The 18,340-nt window shown below is 39.7% G+C and overlaps 1 protein-coding gene across 1 annotated transcript in view; it reads left to right on the top strand.

The window, feature by feature from the left end:
* Window positions 1-15,787, top strand: part of TM4SF20 (transmembrane 4 L six family member 20) — a 61,428-nt gene extending 45,641 nt beyond the window's left edge. The window contains exon 4 of the mRNA XM_078665948.1: window positions 14,960-15,787. Coding sequence (XP_078522074.1) covers window positions 14,960-15,275 — 316 coding nt within the window. The 3' untranslated portion in view covers window positions 15,276-15,787. The remainder of the gene's footprint in view (window positions 1-14,959) is intronic.
* Window positions 15,788-18,340: the final 2,553 nt, after the last annotated feature.

Below are 18,340 nucleotides of genomic sequence, written 5' to 3'. Positions count from 1 at the left end.
AGTAACAAAAGAAAAAAGGAAAGAAAGATAGATAGAAGGAAAGAAGAAATGATAAAATGAAAGTAAAAGAGGGAGAGGATGTAGCCTTACGGCTAGAGCGGTCGACCTCAAATCTGGGGAACCGAGTTCGAGTCTCAGCAACAATGCTCAACATCCTGTGATTCTGGACAAATCAGGTAATCTCCCCGTGCCTAACAAAAAAATGACTATGTCCTTGAGTAACAAAACTGGTGCTCATGTAAAGCGCTCTGATACCTAATACCTTCAGGTCTAGTGTACGCTATACAAAACTATTTTAAAAAAGGGGGGAAAGTAGGAATGAAACAATGAAAGAAAACATTTAAGCATGAAAGTAGGAAAGGAATGGAAGAATAGAAAAAGAGAATGAAAGAAAAAAGGGAAAACATGACAATATGAAATAAGAATAGAAAGCAACAAGAAGGAAAAAGGGAAAGAAAAAAGGAAAAGATAAAAGATGGAACGAAAGAATGAAAGTAAGGGAAGAAAGAACGAATGAAAGAAAAAGAAAGGAAGGAGAGATGAATGAAAGAGGACAGGGTCCTGTTTTTAGTACAAAGGGCCATTAGACACAGTGCCATGTCCTTATCTCATCTGAGCTTCCCACACCTGAATGCATCATCATGGCTACTTGACAGTTATCTGTGTAACATAAAGCTTGCATTATTCGCCTTGTTTATGTTGCTCCCACTGGACTATAGAGGGACTGCTTTACGGCACTGCAACCAGTGCAGCTGCACCTGGCACTGGGCTTGGGGGTGCTGTGTTTAGAAATAACTTATAAGTTTAAAAGTACCTGCTGCAGAGTTCCTTGTGTGTCCAGCAGTGTTCAGGCAGCATGTCAAGTGTCAAGATATCTCTGGTGCTTAATGTTCCTACTGGCGAGAGATCGAGTGTCTAGATGCAGACTTGACTCACATTACGTAGCAGAGAGCGTTAATATGCCTGCAGCGAAGAAAGTGTATCATGCAGCTCAGAGAATTGTATTTTATGTGGCAGCTCAGTGGGTTACTTCTTTTGACAATAAGATCCTTTTGCTATATGCAGTTTATAAGTTACAATTTTAATATAGCAGAGTGACCTATGGATTGTCGTCCAAGAGCTGCATGCAAACTGCATGGTAAATGGTAGCATGTTATGTTTTTCCCAAGCCTGTCATTATCCTAATGTTGCTAAAGAGGGTTAGCTTGGGTAGGAATACATTCGTATTAGTAAAGCCAACTCCAACACCTGTGGTACGTTTTAAATCCAGAGTTCATGCTTTTCCAGACCAAACACTGTTAAAATATGCTGCCTACTGCTATCGTGTCATGTGATTCCTACACCTTGCAATCCTCATTGTCTTATGTAATGTTTTCTATAGACTGATTTACACAAATATGATTCATTGTCTATATAATATGTTTGTGATGCAAAGTGCTTTAGCACAACACTGGAATGAGTAGCACTTTAAAACAAATGAAATGCATGAGAGGGGATGTGAAGGGATGAGGGGCACTGACGGAGGGTGGTGGTGAGGGAATCCGTGGAGAAGGAGCTTATGGGAAGGGGCACCAAAAAAAAGATTGTCGCACCGAGTACCACCGGCGCTAAAGCATTGCTCTGACTACACATAAGATAGAACATCTTGCATACATCCACCAGAGCCCAAATAGGTTATATAGTCCAGTTTTACAAGGCTCATTAAAGCGCTTGCCCCAAATATTTCATTCTCAAATAACAACCCAACCCCAGACACTCACATAGATCTAACAAAGCTCAAGTTGACCATACAGGTGGCCATCACAGGGCCGCTTAAATATACTGAACAGTATCATACAAAAACACGTCACACACACTCTTAGACTTGGCATCTTTGGCACGATTTCCCCTGACCTTTTGCCGTTACCTCCTGTATTTTTGATGTTGTGCTGGATTTCATTTTTGCCGGCTTAGATGCATTGGGCACTTTGCCACTGCTGATCAGTGTCAAAGTGCAAGTGCTCCCTGTATACATTGCTATTACAATTGGTTCTCCCTGATTGGCATGTATGATTTACTGGTAAGTCCCTAGAAAAGTGCACTGAAGTGTGCCAGGGCCTGTACATAAAATTCTACTAGTGGGCCTGCAACACTGATTGTGCCACCCGCGTGAGTAGCCCTGAAAAAGTATCTTAGACCTGCCACTGCAGTGTCTGTGCGCAGTTTGTTAGCTTCCATGTTGACTTGGCAAGTGCACCCACTTGCCAGGCCCTAATCTTCCTTTTTCTTACATGTAAGGTGCCCCTATGGTAGGCCCAAGGTACCCCCATCAGCAAGGTGCAGTGTAGGTAAAAGGTAGGACATGTACTGGCGTGTGTGATATGTCCTGATTGTGAAATTCTGGCAATTTCGTTTTTCACTATTGAAAGGCTATCTTACCCCATAGGAAAGAATGGGAAATGCTTTGTAACATCCTACAAGCATAACTTCCGATTGGGACAAGATAGAGAAATAAAGTTTTGGCTCTCTGAATTTAATACCTCATCTTTTAGTAAAGATGTTTTATAAATTGTGTGTTTGAAAATGCCACTTTTAGAAAGTACTAAAAAAGACGAAAATCTGGTGTCTTAATTACTTATGTAATGTTTTTTGCAACAACCAGACCATATTCTTTCAGTGATTGGGTTATTTATTCACCCTATTTTTATCAACTCCTTTTTTTTTTAGAAAGCAGGCATTTTTTTGTTTAACCATTCTGTGTGCCTCTGCCTGTGTGTGTATTGTCTGTCTGGTTTTGGAGTAACAGGGACTGGGGATGTGCATTCACTGTAGACAGCCAATGGAAGGTGAGGTGTGCCTGGCCCTTCCTGGATGTCTCAGAGCTGGGCTGATTAAACCCTGGCTGAATTTTGAGTAGTGTGAGGAGATTTACTTGCATCTGAATAGGGCCTGTCTCCCTTTTACAATGCTGTCTCTACCCCAGGTGGTCATACTGCACCAGAGATGGCAGAACTGGTTTAGAATGGGTTCAGAGACCCTTGCACAAAGTGAACAAAGATCTTCTGGGGTATGAGTATTAGACTCACAACCTCAGAACTTTATATCACTTCTGGACTCAAGAGGAACCTTTGCTAAGAAGAAGAGCTGAAGAGCTGTGAGGAGGAGTACTTCCCGTTTGCTGTGTGGGATTGGCCTGCAGTTGCTGTTTCTGCCCAGGAGAGGACAAAAACTGGAACGTTGCTTTGAACCTGCTTGCTGGCCTCCTGTTCTGAAGTCTCAGGGACACAAAGACTTCACCCCCAGTCCCCCTGAACTCTGCGGCTGAGAGTTCTGACCTGCCAGGACGTGCCTGTTCCAGTCTGGGTCTTTGGAGGCTGTACTTGCTGCTGGGAGCTGGAAGAAACCCACGCAACTGAAGAAAATGACGCATAGCTCTTCTTGCAACTGTTTTTCCGATGCAGCACCGCTGTGCGAGAAGAATCTCCACGATGCACCATGCCGCTTCCAAAACTGACACAGCGCCTATCAGCGCTGCAAGAACCGATTCATGGAGAGATTGCGGCTGAAGAAAGCAACACAGCGCCGCTCGACACCGCTGAATCGATCTCCACCGCATTCCGAATTTCCACGCATCGTACCTGTGCTGCAAGTTTTCCCGACGCATCACCCGCAGATCAGAATTGTCTTGGAGTCGACACATCACTTCCCTCTACAGACCGGACGCAATGCACTACTTCTGCGTGCAGCAGAACTGTTGCATCGCCTCCCCAAGGTCTCAGGAGCTGATGAATCTCTTTATTTTCTTGACGCTTCCCATCTCTGCGGCTGTTTGGCCTTGTGAATTTTGTCGCATCAACAGGCACTTTGTAAGAAATCACACATCCATTGGATTCTATGGACCAATTTGTTAGAAACTTTCTAAAATCATATTCTTATTACATGTATGTTGAATTTTTGTCGTTTGGGTCTTGTTGAGTTTAGACAAAGATACTTTATTTTCTAAACTGGTGTGGTGCCTATTTGTGGTGGTATGACTATTACTGTGTGTTTGGAGTACAAATACTTTACACATTGCCTTTAGGATAAGTCTGTCTGCTCATGCCAAGCTACCCAGGGGGTCAGCAGGGGTTATCTAAAGTGTGTATCCCCCTTACCCTGACTAGAAGCAAGCATCTCTATTTGGGCAAAGGTACCTACCTCTGCCAACTAGAGACCCCCATTTCTAACACACACACACACACATCTAACACAATATGGATATATCATCAGCAAAAAACACATTTTTTCCTTCATTGCAAATCCTAAACTAGCGCACAAAAGCTCAGCTCCATCCGAACCGATCAGTTAGCTCCTTTTCATGCGTTTACTTGAAAGGTTTACCCCAGACTTGGATAGATTAATAATAATGACATGTGCTGCTGGGGCTATGTGCCATCAGACATAATATATTACACATGGCACATCATCATCAAATACAAAGGAAAGGGTCTGAGGGAAAAATGTAAAGACCTTAACGGATTCAATCCCCCTAATTCTATTATTCAAAAAACAATACAATCCGTGGTCTACAGGGAACCGTTTTTCTGGAAACAATTCTGAAGACACTAGCAGACTATGATGCTGACTTATTTAAGACCAAGAAACCAAAAGGAAGAATAGAGATACAGAAAAGATAGTTAAGATGTAAAGTAAAGAAGTTAGCAAGAACCACCTCGAGATAGATCGTGTCCCATCATTACACTTTCAAGTGCCCAGTGTCATCACCTGGGATTCCAACAACTCTCTCCCGTCCTTCCTCTATCCAGGAGGGGGACACAAAGAATGAGTTGTATCCTCTTGTGGGGTTCTCACAAGGGAAAATAGATATAGAAGGGACTTTTTTTCTCTTTTTTTATCTAGAATTTTATTCAGTGCAGTGCAAAAAAATGAAAAGAGTGTGATTTAAAATAGGATAAACAACAGAGATGAAGTGTATTGGTAATCCTCTTTCTTACAATCTCTGAATTGTTATCCTGCCTAAAAACAGTTTAGAAGTGAAAAAAAGCAGTTTGCGAATTAGTCACTGCTTATGCGGTCGACATGTTTCAGCAAATAGGATTTGTTCTCCCTGGCTTTCTTTAGGACCTACATATACACAACTTTGTCACTGCAATTCTTAGAATATTGTTCATACTGTTTCAATTCTACTATATCAGTGTTCAAATCTTCTGTACAGGCATGATGTTTTTGCGACATCTGAAAAGTAAGTGAGGATAAAATTAATCTGTATCTCATAACCTTAGGTTTTTATGGCCTATAATTACGTAAAAAAGACAGTGGTCGGGATGTATAGAAATGTTTACCAGTGCATCTTGAGGACTAGACCTTACCTCTCTCGGCACCAGCTACAGTTTTGAAGAGGCCCCGCTCTGTGGGATGATCATAATCCAAAAACAATGATTTTGAAAAAAGACAAAAAAAAATGTAAGCATGGTTGTAGCTACATATTATGCTATCAAACCATTCATTACTGCAAAAGAAAACATACTGTTCAGAACCCATATCGACCGTCAGAACATGTCACCGGCCTGGCATACGAACATGGAGTGCAATAACTCCTGTCTAAAACCATATATCTAAAACTGGAAGTGTGAGAGATTGTCATTTGTTTAGTATTTCTTATCTCATGTTGTAAGGTGTGTCACATGCCTGAGAGAGCTCTATGTGTAGGTTTAACCTGACCCTGCAGGGGAACTCCTTAACCAGTTGTGAAGTTGTCTAGAATCACCTATTTACTCTCTGCAATTTCTTAAATTATTTCAATTTTGGGGCGCCATATAGTTTGGCTCTACTTTGTTGTCAAAAAGATGTCACCGCGGAGCACACTCAAATTTATACTCAAATCGGGAATGTATTGCAAATAAATGTGCAAACGTCTGTATTCGACCGTAATTCGGGCGTTTCGAATGTTCTATTTTTATTATGAAAAATGCAGGTGTTGTAAATCAACACGCCGATTAGCCCATGTTGATGACGTAAGTATGGACTACAAACCCGCATCATTATCGATGGGAATTGTGGTTCGTTACTGGTATTTTTGTTTTATTGTATAATGTGAAAGATAACGGCGTAAAGGAAAAGAAAAAGGAAAGCAAACCAACTCAAGCGGGGCAGCTTGGATGCCGGTCTTTGAGCCAGTCTGACATTCTACTGCATTAAACTTTTTCTTAAGCATGTTTTACACCTTAGCGGTATTAGCGTAGGTCACAGCGTTTATAATTTAGACGAATCTCGCAACTCATGCAAATCGTAATCTCATCTGCCAGTCTTTGAGCCAGTCTGACATTCTACTGCATTCAGCTTATTCTTAAGCACGTTTACACCTCAGCGGTATTGGTGTGGGTCACAGCTTTTATAACTTTGAACGAATCTTGCAGCCCATGCAAATTGCGCCCTCACCAGTCCGTGGGTACCTCCGGATTTGAACTTCGCTGGGATGGCGGTACCTGACTTGCAGGCGGGCCATCTTTTTATTATGAAAAATGCAGGTGTTGCGAAACAACACGCCGATTAGCGCATGCTGATGACAACATTTATGGACTACAAACCTGCGTCATTATCAATGGGAATTGTAGTTCATTGTTGGAATTAACACTCTGATAAATACATGTTGGTGACGTCATTTATGGACTACAAACCCACGTCATTACCAATGGGAATTGCAGTTCATTGTTGGAATTTTTTGTTTTGTCATGTAATTGTGTATCCACAATCATTGACATATATCTACAATCGAAACTGATATGTATTAATTAATAGTTTTGTCCTCTGTCATAAGTTTTCGTTTAGGCTCAGCCCATTCTTTACTAAAATTCTGTGCCAGCCTAATGGATTCTATAATAAGTGCCTTATATTGTCAGTTACAGCAAGCTTATGTGACTTAAAGGTCGTATATCTATCTCTCGCGGTGTTCATTCCGCGCATGATAATGACTACATCGAAACTACAATATCTCTCAAGCTCATCGATAATTGTAGTTCGAATATCAATTCCTCAAACTCGAAATGGGCAACAAATGTTAGATACAGGATTCTCCCCTTCCGGTGCACTAGTATTTTTTAGAGAGTTATGAGTCACGACGAAAGTACGTCCTCATGTTGGTTTTTTTATGTCATGTTTTTTTGATTGAGATATTATAAGAAATGGCAAGTTTTTTAATAACAAGTTATTTATATGCGTTGGTACATTGAATATTGATTGCGACAAATTATGGAAAAACCGCATCTAGTACTAAGATAGGGATACCTATTATTCAACATGTTAAATATCTGTATATCTGTTCAATTGTAAAATCATGTCTCATCCTCTAGGTGCATGTCGGTGCCCCAGTGTACTGCTGAATTCCTTTTGACCGGTATCTACTCTAAGTGTATACTGCAGTTGGCATCTTCATCTCTTAGAGAGTGCCACCCAAGGTATGGCATTGTTTAGACCAGTGATATCACTTGATAATCTGAAGACCCATCGTTGTTCTCATTGGAATAGGAAAGAATCAATGTCGCTGATGTGTGGGAGAACAAAGGGTTTCTCCAATACTGCCCACACAAAGTCTTCTGTCTTCGGGTCTATCTCAACAAAATGTCTTGTCATTTTTATGATGGTCTTCTTACACCTGAAAGTGCTTTTATTTTCCATCATGCACAGTTTAACTTTCCTTGTAGTCATGCCTACATATTTGGAGTTACAAGGGCACATGATCAGATATATAAGGTGTTCACTGTTACAATTTGTGAAGTATTTCTGTACCCAAGGTTTCGAACTGCCTATGTCTTTAGATTTTGATTGCTTCGTCAGAACGCATACAGCACAGGATCCACAGGGATAATGGCCTGGACCTTTGGGAGGTCCCACAATGTAGCTTCTTTCTGTGTTTGAGGGCATTGAGGTCGAGTGTGGACCAACTTGTCTCTTAAGTTGGTACTTCTCTTCAGAGAGAACAATGGTAGAGGTATTTTATCAGAACAACTGTTCAGAATACGCAAATGTTTTCTAATGCTCCTCTGGATATTGTTCGTAAGAGCACTGAAGGTATGCACAAACGTAAGACGGCCCGTGGGGGTTTAGCTGTTGGCAAATCAATCAGAACCACCCGATTATAATTTGTGGCTCATTTCTTTGCTTGTTTTATCAGTTTTCTAGGGTATTTCTTTTCTTCAAGTTGTTTCATAAGATTCTTTGAATGCTCCTCAAATTTGTCCATCGTACAGCAATTCCTCCGAACATGTAAGAACTGCCCATATGGCAAATTTTCACGGAGGGATTTGGGATGTTGGCTATCAAACCGTAGCAAGGAATTACGTGCCATAGGTTTACAATACAGTTCACTTTGTAGGCCTCCTGGTATATAAAAAAAATAGACAAATCGAGAAAAGCAATCCTCTCTTTGTTGGCCTCAATTGTAAATCTCAGAAAATCGTTACGGGTATTGAACCATTCTTTGAATCTAGTAAACTACTCCGGACTTCCACACCACACAACTAACATGTCATCAATATACCGTTTCCATAAACGGATCGGCTCAATATATGGATTGAATGTAGTCAGGAGGTGTTCTTGTTCAAATGTATGGACGTATAGGTTTGCCAAACTAGGCGCAAAAATACTGCCCATACTAGTGCCGGACACTTGAAGATAAATTGTTTCTTCGTCTTTAAAAAATGTATCCTTCATGGCTAGTTGGGCTAGAGACATTATGAACGGGACTGGTGTTATAGAGTCCAACTTAGTATTATTCATTTTCTGAAAAATGGTTTCGAGAGTCTCATCTTGCGGTATTGACGTATAGAGAGATTCGATGTCAAATGACACCAAATAATCTGATTCTATGCCAAATTCAACGTCGGGTAAAAGGCGTAATACGTCTTTTGTGTCTTGTAAATACGTTAGCATAGTTTTCACTATGGGTCGCAAAAAATGGTCCACAAAGGTGGACAAAGGCTCCAATATTGATCCAATGCCTGATATTATAGGCCTACCAGGGGGCGGTTGTTGATTTTTATGAATCTTAGGGAGTCAATAGAAATACGGCATGACTGGATGGCTTGTCTGTAAAAATAAGGCTTCCTGTATAGTAATCCATCCAGCTGAAAGACCTTCTTCCACAAGAGTTTCTATGGTACTTTTAAGCCGCTCTGTAGGGTCTTCTTTCAATGGTCGGTAAAACTTCCTGTCCAAAAGCTGACGCAGACATTCTCCTCTGTATGACTTGATGTCTTAAATTACGACTGCGCCGCACTTGTCTGCTGGCTTAATTATTATCCTTAGATCTTTGCAAGTGTACCTATAGACAATTGTTCTTTTTTAGGAAGATTACAAAAAGGTGTCTTCGTATTTTTACAAAAGGTAGTTACTTCCTCTTGGACAGCCTTCTCAATGTTAAAACTTTAGGAGGCACGCTTGTGATCGGAGGATTGAAGGTACAACGTTTCTTGAGATCTGCATTTTTATCTTGTATTAGACTAGGTACTAATTCCTTATCACGGAAAAAATAGTGTAGGCGAATCTTCCTGAAAAGTTGAGCCAATTCACAGTTAACCTGGAAACTATCTCCAGAATTAGTCTCTACGAAGCCTAGTCCTTGATTAGGAACTCAAGTTTCATCTTCCGTTAACTGCCTATGGCTTAGATTCACTATCAAACTCATTTCGCACTGGTTCCTGCTTGTCTGTTTTTCTTCGTTTGACTCCTGGTCCCCATATATGATGTTGTTGGTTGGTTCCAATGTACTTGGGCTTTCCTTCTTTTGCCTCTAGGTCTGCCTGGGCCAAACCCTAAAAAAGGCTGGTCCTGAATGTTTTGAAAGTTTTGTGGATGTGGCTGGAATTGTGGAGGAGGGAAACCCCAAGGTGTTGGTGGCCACCACTGTTGGAATTGTGGTGTTGGTGTTCCACCACGCCAATTCGCCCTGTGATACCTTCCCCGGCCTCTACCTTTAAACTGTGGTCTATTGTCAGACGTGTCTTCTCCTTCATTGGAACTATCCTCTGTACTGGACCCTGAATAAGAAGAGCCATAACATTTCCCCTTCCTATAGGCAGTTCGAAACCTTGGGAACAGAAATGTTTCACAAATTGTAACAGTGAAAACCTTATATAGCTGATCATGCTCCCTTGTAACTCCAAATATGTAAGCATGACTTCAAGGAAAGTTAAACTGCGCATGATGGAACATATAACCACTTTCAGATGTAAGAAGACCATGACCAAACTGACACGACATTTTGTTGAGAAAGACCACAAGACAGAAGACTTTGTGTAGACAGTATTGAAGAGACCCTTTGTTCCCCCACACATCAGCGACATCGCCTCTTTCCTATTCCAACGAGAACAATGATGGGTCTTCAGATTATCAAGTGATATCACTGGTCTAAACGATGCCATACCTTGGGTGGCACTCTCTAAGAGATGAAGATACCAACTGCAATATACACTAAAAGGAATTCGGCAGTACACTGGGGCACCGACATGCACCGAGAGGATGAGACATGAGTTTACAATTGAACAGATATACAGACATTTAACATGCTGAATAATAAGTATCCTTATCTTAGTACGAGATGCGATTTTTCCATAATTTGTCGTAATCAATTTTCAATGTACCAACGCATATAAATAACTTGCTATTAAAAAACTTGCCATTTCTTATAATATCTCAATCAAAAAAACATGACATAAAAAAAACAACATGAGGACGTACTTTCGTCGTGACTCATAACTCTAAAAATACTAGTGCACCGGAAGGGGCGAATCCTGTATCTAACATTTATCGCCCATTTCGAGTTTGAGGAATTGATATTCGAACTACAATTATCGATAAGCTTGAGAGACATTGTAGTTTCGATTCAGTCATTATCATGCGCGGAATGAACACCGCGAGAGATAGATATACGACCTTTAAGTCACATAAGATTGCTGTAACTGACAATATAAGGCTCTAATTACACAATCCATTAGGCTGGCACAGAATTTTAGTAAAGAATGGGCTGAGCCTAAATGAAAACTTATGACAGAGGACCACACTATTAATTAATAATTATCAGTCTCGATTGTAGATATATGTCAATGATTGTGGATACACAATTACATGACAAAACAATAAATTCCAACAATGAACTACAATTCCCATTGATAATGGCGTGGGTTTATAGTCGATAAATGACGTCGCCAACATGTATTAATCGGTGTGTTAATTCCAACAATGAACTACAATTCCCATCGATAATGACGCAGGTTTGTAGTCAATAAATGACGTCATCAGTATGCGCTAATTGGAGTGTTGATTCGCAACACCTGCATTTTTCATAATAAAAAGATGGCCGGCCTGCAAGTCAGGTACCTCCATCCCAGCAAAGCTCAAATCCGGATGTACCGACGGACCTGTGAGGGCGCAATTTGCATGAGCTGCGAGATTCGTTCAAAGTTATAAACGCTGTGACCTATGCTAATACCGCTGAGGTGTAAACACACTTAAGAATAAGCTGAATGCAGTAGAATGTCAGACTGGCTCAAAGACGGGCAAATGGGGGGACGATTTCCATGAGTTGCGAGATTCGTCTAAATAATAAACGCTGTGACCTACGCTAATACCGCTGAGGTGTAAAACGTGCTTAAGAAAAAGTTTAATGCTGTAGAATGCCAGACTGGCTCAAAGATCGGCACCTAAGCTGCCCCGCTAGAGTTGATTTGCTTTCCTTTTTCTTTTCCTTTACGCCGTTTTCTTTCACATTATACGATAAAACAACAATAATGAACTACAATTCCTATCCATAATGATGGGGGTTGTAATCCATATATGACGTCATCAACATGCGCTACTCGGCGTGTTGATTTACAACACCTTCATTTTTCATGATAAAAAGAGAACATTCGAAACGCCCGATTTACGGTCGAATACAGACTTTTGCACATTTATATGCAAACCTTCCCCAATTTAAGTATAAATTTGAGTGTGCTCAACGGTGACATCTTTTTGACAACAAAGTACAACTAAACTGTATGCCCCCCCAAAATTGAAAAAATTGAAGAAATTGCAGAGAGTAAATAGGTGATTCTAGACAACTTCACAACTGGTTGAGGAGTTCCCCTGCAGGGTCAGCTTAAACCTACACATAGAGCTCTCCCAGGCATGTGACACGCCTTACAACATGAGATAAGAAAGACTAAACAAATGACAATCTCTCACACTTCCAGTTTTAGATATATGGTTTTAGACAGGAATTATTGCACTCCATGTTAGTATGCCAGGCCGGTGATATGTTCTGACGGTCGATATGGGTTCTGAACAGTATGTCTTCTTTTGCAGTCATGAATGGTTTGATAGCATAATATGTAGCTACAACCATGCTTGAATATTTTTTTTTGTCTTGTTTCAAAATCATTGTTTTTGGATAATGGTCATCCCACAGAGCGGGGCCTCTTCAAAACTTGCGCTGGTGCCGAGAGAGGTGAGGTCTAGTCCTCAACATGCACTGGTAAGCATTTCTATACATCCCGACCACTGTTTTTTTACATAATTATAGGCCATAAAAACCTATGGTTTTGAGATACAGATTTATTTTATCCTCACTTACTTTTCAGATGTCGCAAAAACATCATGCCTGTACAGAGGATTTGAACACTGATATAGTAGAATTGAAACAGTATGAACAATATTCTAAGAATTGCAGTGACAAAGTTGTGTATATATAGGTCCTGAAGAAAGGCAGGGAGAACAAATCCTATTTGCTGAAACATGTCGACCGCATAAGCAGCGACTAATTCGTAAACTGCTTTTTTTCACTTCTACACTGTTTTTAAGCAGGATAACAATTCAGAGATTGTACGAAAGAGGATTACCAATACACTTCATCTCTGTTGTTTATCCTATTTTAAATCACACTCTTTTCATTTTTTTGCACTGCACTGAATAAAACTCCAGAGAAAAAAGAGAAAAAAAAGTCCCTTCTATATCTATTTTCACTTGTGAGAACTCCACACGAGGATACAACTCATTCTTTGTGTCCCCTTCCTGGATAGAGGAAGGACGGGAGAGAGTTGTTGGAAACCCAGGTAATGACACTGGGCACTAGAAAGTGTAATGATGGGACACCATCTATCTCGAGCTGGTTCTTGCTAACTTCTTTACTTTACATCTTAACTATCTTTTCTGTATCTCTATTCTTTCTTTGGGTTTCTTGGTCATAAATAAGTCAGCATCATAGTCTGCTAGTGTCTTCAGAATTGTTTCTAGAAGAACGGTTCCCTGTAGGACACGGATTGTATTGTTTCTTTAACATCATAATCATCACCATAAGAAGTTAATTTCAGATCAGTAAACAATCCATCAAAAACACAAAATCAGTTCGTACACATGAGCATTTGTGAATCTGATATCAAAATAGAATTAAATTGTGCTCATTAATAAAGAAAATGGCTCATGGGCTCGTATTCATAGATGCACCAAATACTAATGCCCTCATTACAAGTGGCTAAAGTCAATCCAGAGCAAAAAAACATGAGATGAAATTTGACGAATGATCAGGTCCATTAAACCCCAGACCCGGAAATACCAAACCTCTCTTTCATGCCGCAGTGGGGGCGAGCAGCAGGCGGATAGCAAACAAAGCTCTCTCTGGACCTGCTAAAGTCTGTCCTGGTCTGTTTTCAGACACAGTGGCGTTGTGAATCCCACAGTTTCGCACTTTAAGAGGGGGGTGATGACACAGTTATTAATGCGTCTGTCCTGTGTGACAAAAGTGCTTAAAAACAAAAGTAAGGGAAAACAGTAACAGACGTCAGGGATGCAAAGTTCATCACAGCAAAGATATTATAACAAGGTTGGGAATAGCCGAGCCTTCTTAACCCCCCATGTTGTCCGTGCCTTCACCCCCCGTTGTCCATGATGCCTACCATTTGCAATAGGTCTTACATTTATGCACGTTTGAGCTATTGGCATTGGAAATGACAATGCTCTTTATTTATGTTTTAAAAACCAAAACATAAATAAAAGGCATTGTCATTTACAGAAAGAAGGGTCACAAGATGGAAGAGTAGATGCAAGGGTCAAAGGTCTGATGGATGGAAAAGTAAAACACTATTTGCATGGGTGGGTAAAAGAAAGTGGCTGGAATGATAAAAGGCTAGATAGATGGACGTCCGATAAAGGTGAAAGGATGGATTGGTGGATTGTTAAAAGGAGAGTAAATTTCTGGATCGATGAAGTGTGAGTAGAAGGCTATATGGAAGACTGCATTCATGAAAGGGTAGATGGACGGAATGGTGAAAGGATGGATGGATGGATGGAAGTATGAAAAATGTATAGATAGATGGATGGATTCATAAAAGGCTTAAGGGAGGAAGAGCTAGATGGGTTGAAGGCGGAACGATGGGACCTCATCTAGAGTGGGCAGAGCTTACTCACTTTTTTCACCTGAAGGCGTATGAGGTCTGGATCAAAATGGGGGTGTTATAATGTTATGGCTAATCCCTTGTCCAAACAGCATTGTAGATATCAATCACACAAGCAGGTGTAGTGCCACCAGGGCCACGGGTGCTCAGTGGCCCACTGCACACAATTATGGATGTGTTTTGTTACTTAAACGAGGCCAGAGTGAGTATTTTCCATGCTTCCAGGAGGTCACAAGGCCCCATTACTACTCCATAATTTAAAGACCTCAAAATATCTGCCTCAACAATAACATTTTTCAGGCATTCATTTTGACATAAAATGAACCATATTAATTCCTCGATGCGAGAACAGTTAGAAACTGTTTTGTTTCCAAAGACGGGATTTCTGTGGTCTAAAAGGAGGATGTACCTTGTAGGTATACATTTTGTGGGACCAATACCTTCAATAACTGGAAATAAGCATATTCAGTAATTCTTTACTTTAGAAAAATTACCAGTAGTGTTTTTTTGATCTGTGATGAGTCACTATTGAGCTAACATTGTAATTTCATTCTCAGTTCCTTTCACATGCTAAATTTCGACCTGAACTGGTTCATGAATGGAACTTGTTTGTCTGAATTGGAACCACCAGCCAGTAACGGGACAAGGCTTGCAAACTTACTGGACAGAATCCCCGGGTTTGACATTCCCTCCTTCGACATTCCCCGCATCGATATCAATGAAGAGCTTCAGAAAATCCTCCATCTCACGGTATACGTTGGTCTTTCAGTGGTTGGCATTGTTGAGATATTAGTTAGCGTTAGTCAGGTGTTCGCTGGACTTTTGGGATTTCTCTGCGGAACCTCCAAGAAAAAACGGAACCATTCTGTGTAGATGAGAAGACAAAATACTTTAAAACTATAAAAGTGCACCTGGAGCTGGCATTCACTACGGAGGTAAAATAGAGACATATTGCATGCTTTTGACAATTGTGTTAGCGTATTATGTCAAAAAGAAAGTAAATCTTTGTTGATTTGATTAACCTACCATTCAGGAAAAAGTACTGAAAAATAAATATAGCACATGTAACTACTACCTGTAAATTACGAATCTTAAATGTCATTACAAGGTTCTGGTGACATGGTGGTTCAAATGTCCACAGAATGCCAGTATGCCATTTTAGGTCCAGGATGTATCTTTTACATCTCTTTGTATGCTTTTATATTATGTTGAAACTTTTGTAGGCATACAGTTGATTGAAACTTCATAATATATAATTCATGGCAAATACACAATTAACTTAAAAAGTGAGGTGTTATTTGATAACAATATCTAAACTTATAATATTGTGGATTCAATGATGGTTTTGAATGTAGATAAATAAACAATAAGTGTATTTTGGCTCACTTGCTTTCTTAAAGTTTCTTGCCTCTTTTCTCACCCCACACCCTGGTATATCCCTGTGCCTATTCTCTTGTTCTTCCTGTACATAGCCCCCTTCTGGGCACCATGACAATGCCAACATTCACATGTATTACAAGGTTCTTCAACACAGGACTAGGACTGTTTATGACCAGAAATCACGCTAGTAGATTGTCCTTAAAAAAGATGTTAAATGCATGGAATCATCTTCCAAAAGACGTTGTGGACACTGAGAAAGTATTAATAAAACAAGAGAAAGATCTTAGAGTAACATAGTGTAAGGGCAAAGACAAAGGTGGAGACTAAGTAGAATCTGCTTTGTGGCTTCAAGAAGGTAAGTTGATGTAATATATGGGTCTGAATGTCTGAAATACCAGATATTATTAAGGTTCAGGAGTTCTGGAGGTGTTCTCTTTTACCCAGGGTTGAGATATTTACTGGGTGAGGTAATTATCACTTAGTACTTACTCATAGTGTCTTGGATTGAGGTTCAAGATGTGAATGATTACTGAGTCACAATCCATGTTTTGCTTCTTTTACCGGCATTTTCACCAAATCTATTTCAGCAGGTTTTGCCTGGAAAAATATGTCCGAAATCAACAACGGTTCAATCATTAACACATAATTCATCCTTTTGTAAACTCCTGTTTTTGCAATGGTCAAAATGTAGAACCTGACACATAATCAAACTGTAAGTGTCAATCTGCCGTTTAGTGACAAAAATTGCCATTACCAAGGGAAAATGCCTGACTCTCCAGGTATAACATGCACAGAGTTATACTTTTTCAAATTAAACATTCTCAAGGTAAGCATAGTTTTTCTTCCATTGCTGCCATTTTGTTGTTACCTAACACATAAAATAACCTGTCTTAAAGCTGTCATGAAGGTCATTCAAAATTGCCTATTGTACCAAAAGTATTGATAAACAAACCAAGAACATTCTGGCAAACAACCACTCATCATATGTAGTGAGGTGACCAGGTCCTCCTATAGCTTCATGTTGGTGTACCTGGCTGGATCTCATTGTACGGGAATTCAATCAAGACCAGTGATCTGACCATAATTGTGGAGACAGGAAAGAGGAACCTTCCAGAATTGCCTAACATTTCAACTTTGCCACATCTTCAGCAATACTTTTACTAAGATTACTTTTATGTTTCATTAAAGTATGCTATGTTACATTACTTTACAGTAAAGGCGAAGGGCACTTCTGCTGCCCTACCTCCACATCGAAGTACTGATGGTCATTTTAAGAAATGAGGGGATGGTAGTGAGACAGTTCACTTATTTTTCATGACATTATGATGGGATGCTGAAGTCATGTGCAGAAAATGTTGCTTTCTTAAACAAAAAAGTTAAATGCATGGTTAACATACAATCCTGTTATTCTTTCTGTGTTCATACGAAAAATGCTTTCACAGTGACAGCAATGCTCTCGGAGCATTTATCAGCACACCTGCCAAGCTCATCTATGCAAGGCCCAATTTATTTTAATACAATCATCTAAAAATGAATCCTCACCAGTTTGTGAAAATAAACATAGTAAATGGAGAAATATATGGATTTAAAATGGTAAATGCAGTACCCTGCCAGCAAGAAGTTACACTGTCCCAAATTGCACTTTATATTATTTCTTTATATAAGGTTTTTTAAACCAGCTCTATAGTGTCATGATACTAGAAAACCACATTTTAGAATACGTTTTTAATTTCCCTACAATGTGCTTTGCTATTAAAATTTAACTTAAACAAATAGTTGCATATAGCACATTTTAATTGTACAACATTATCCAGGATAACAACATACATTTTTCAAGATATTGACTGGCTTACCTGCAGTCTAAGGCAAATGAAGAATACTAAATGGATGACACTCAAATACTCTAGAAGATCGTTTCTACAGAGTACTAAAAATCAATTAATAAATCAAGTAATACAAAAAAATCAATCATAAGTAAAATTGGTTTCATTCTGTTTACCTGTATTTTTTTCCGTAGAGGAGGGCAAGGTTTCAAATGTTAGTTTCAATGGGAAAAGTCATGTTTACCTTTCCCACTTGATGGATCTGCACGAAACGTGCCATGCCAAACCCAAATCGGATGAGATTCTGTTCTTGGAAAGTTTGTAGTGATTCATCAAATAACATCTAAGTCAAAAAGAAACCAACAAAAAGTTTTTATTATGGAAACTCAGACCTGACCATATATATTTACTACTGGCAGTTGCCAGTAGGTAGTTATAGTTAGGATCATGTTTCCAAAGGATAAGCAAATTTTTACTTGCCTACATCTTTGGCAGCGTTTGATGAATCTTCATGAAACTTTCCAAATAAAGTGCCCCCTGGTTGTAGTTGTGCATTGAAAGTTTTGGGGTGATCATCAAGTAGGGGCGGATAAAAGGGGGGGTCAATAAAAATGTGTGTCCCATGTTAATTCCAATAGAGTCTTTAGACACTCCTGCAGCCCAACCCGATAGATGGATTTACACCAAATTTGGTAGAAAGGTAGATTTTATTCTGAAGATCATGTATTTTCTTAT

This window comes from Lissotriton helveticus, chromosome 11 (genome assembly GCF_964261635.1).
Source record: "Lissotriton helveticus chromosome 11, aLisHel1.1, whole genome shotgun sequence".
Classification (NCBI taxonomy): domain Eukaryota; kingdom Metazoa; phylum Chordata; class Amphibia; order Caudata; family Salamandridae; genus Lissotriton; species Lissotriton helveticus.
Note: the sequence above shows the minus strand (reverse complement) of the source record. Positions and strands in the feature narration are given on the sequence as shown.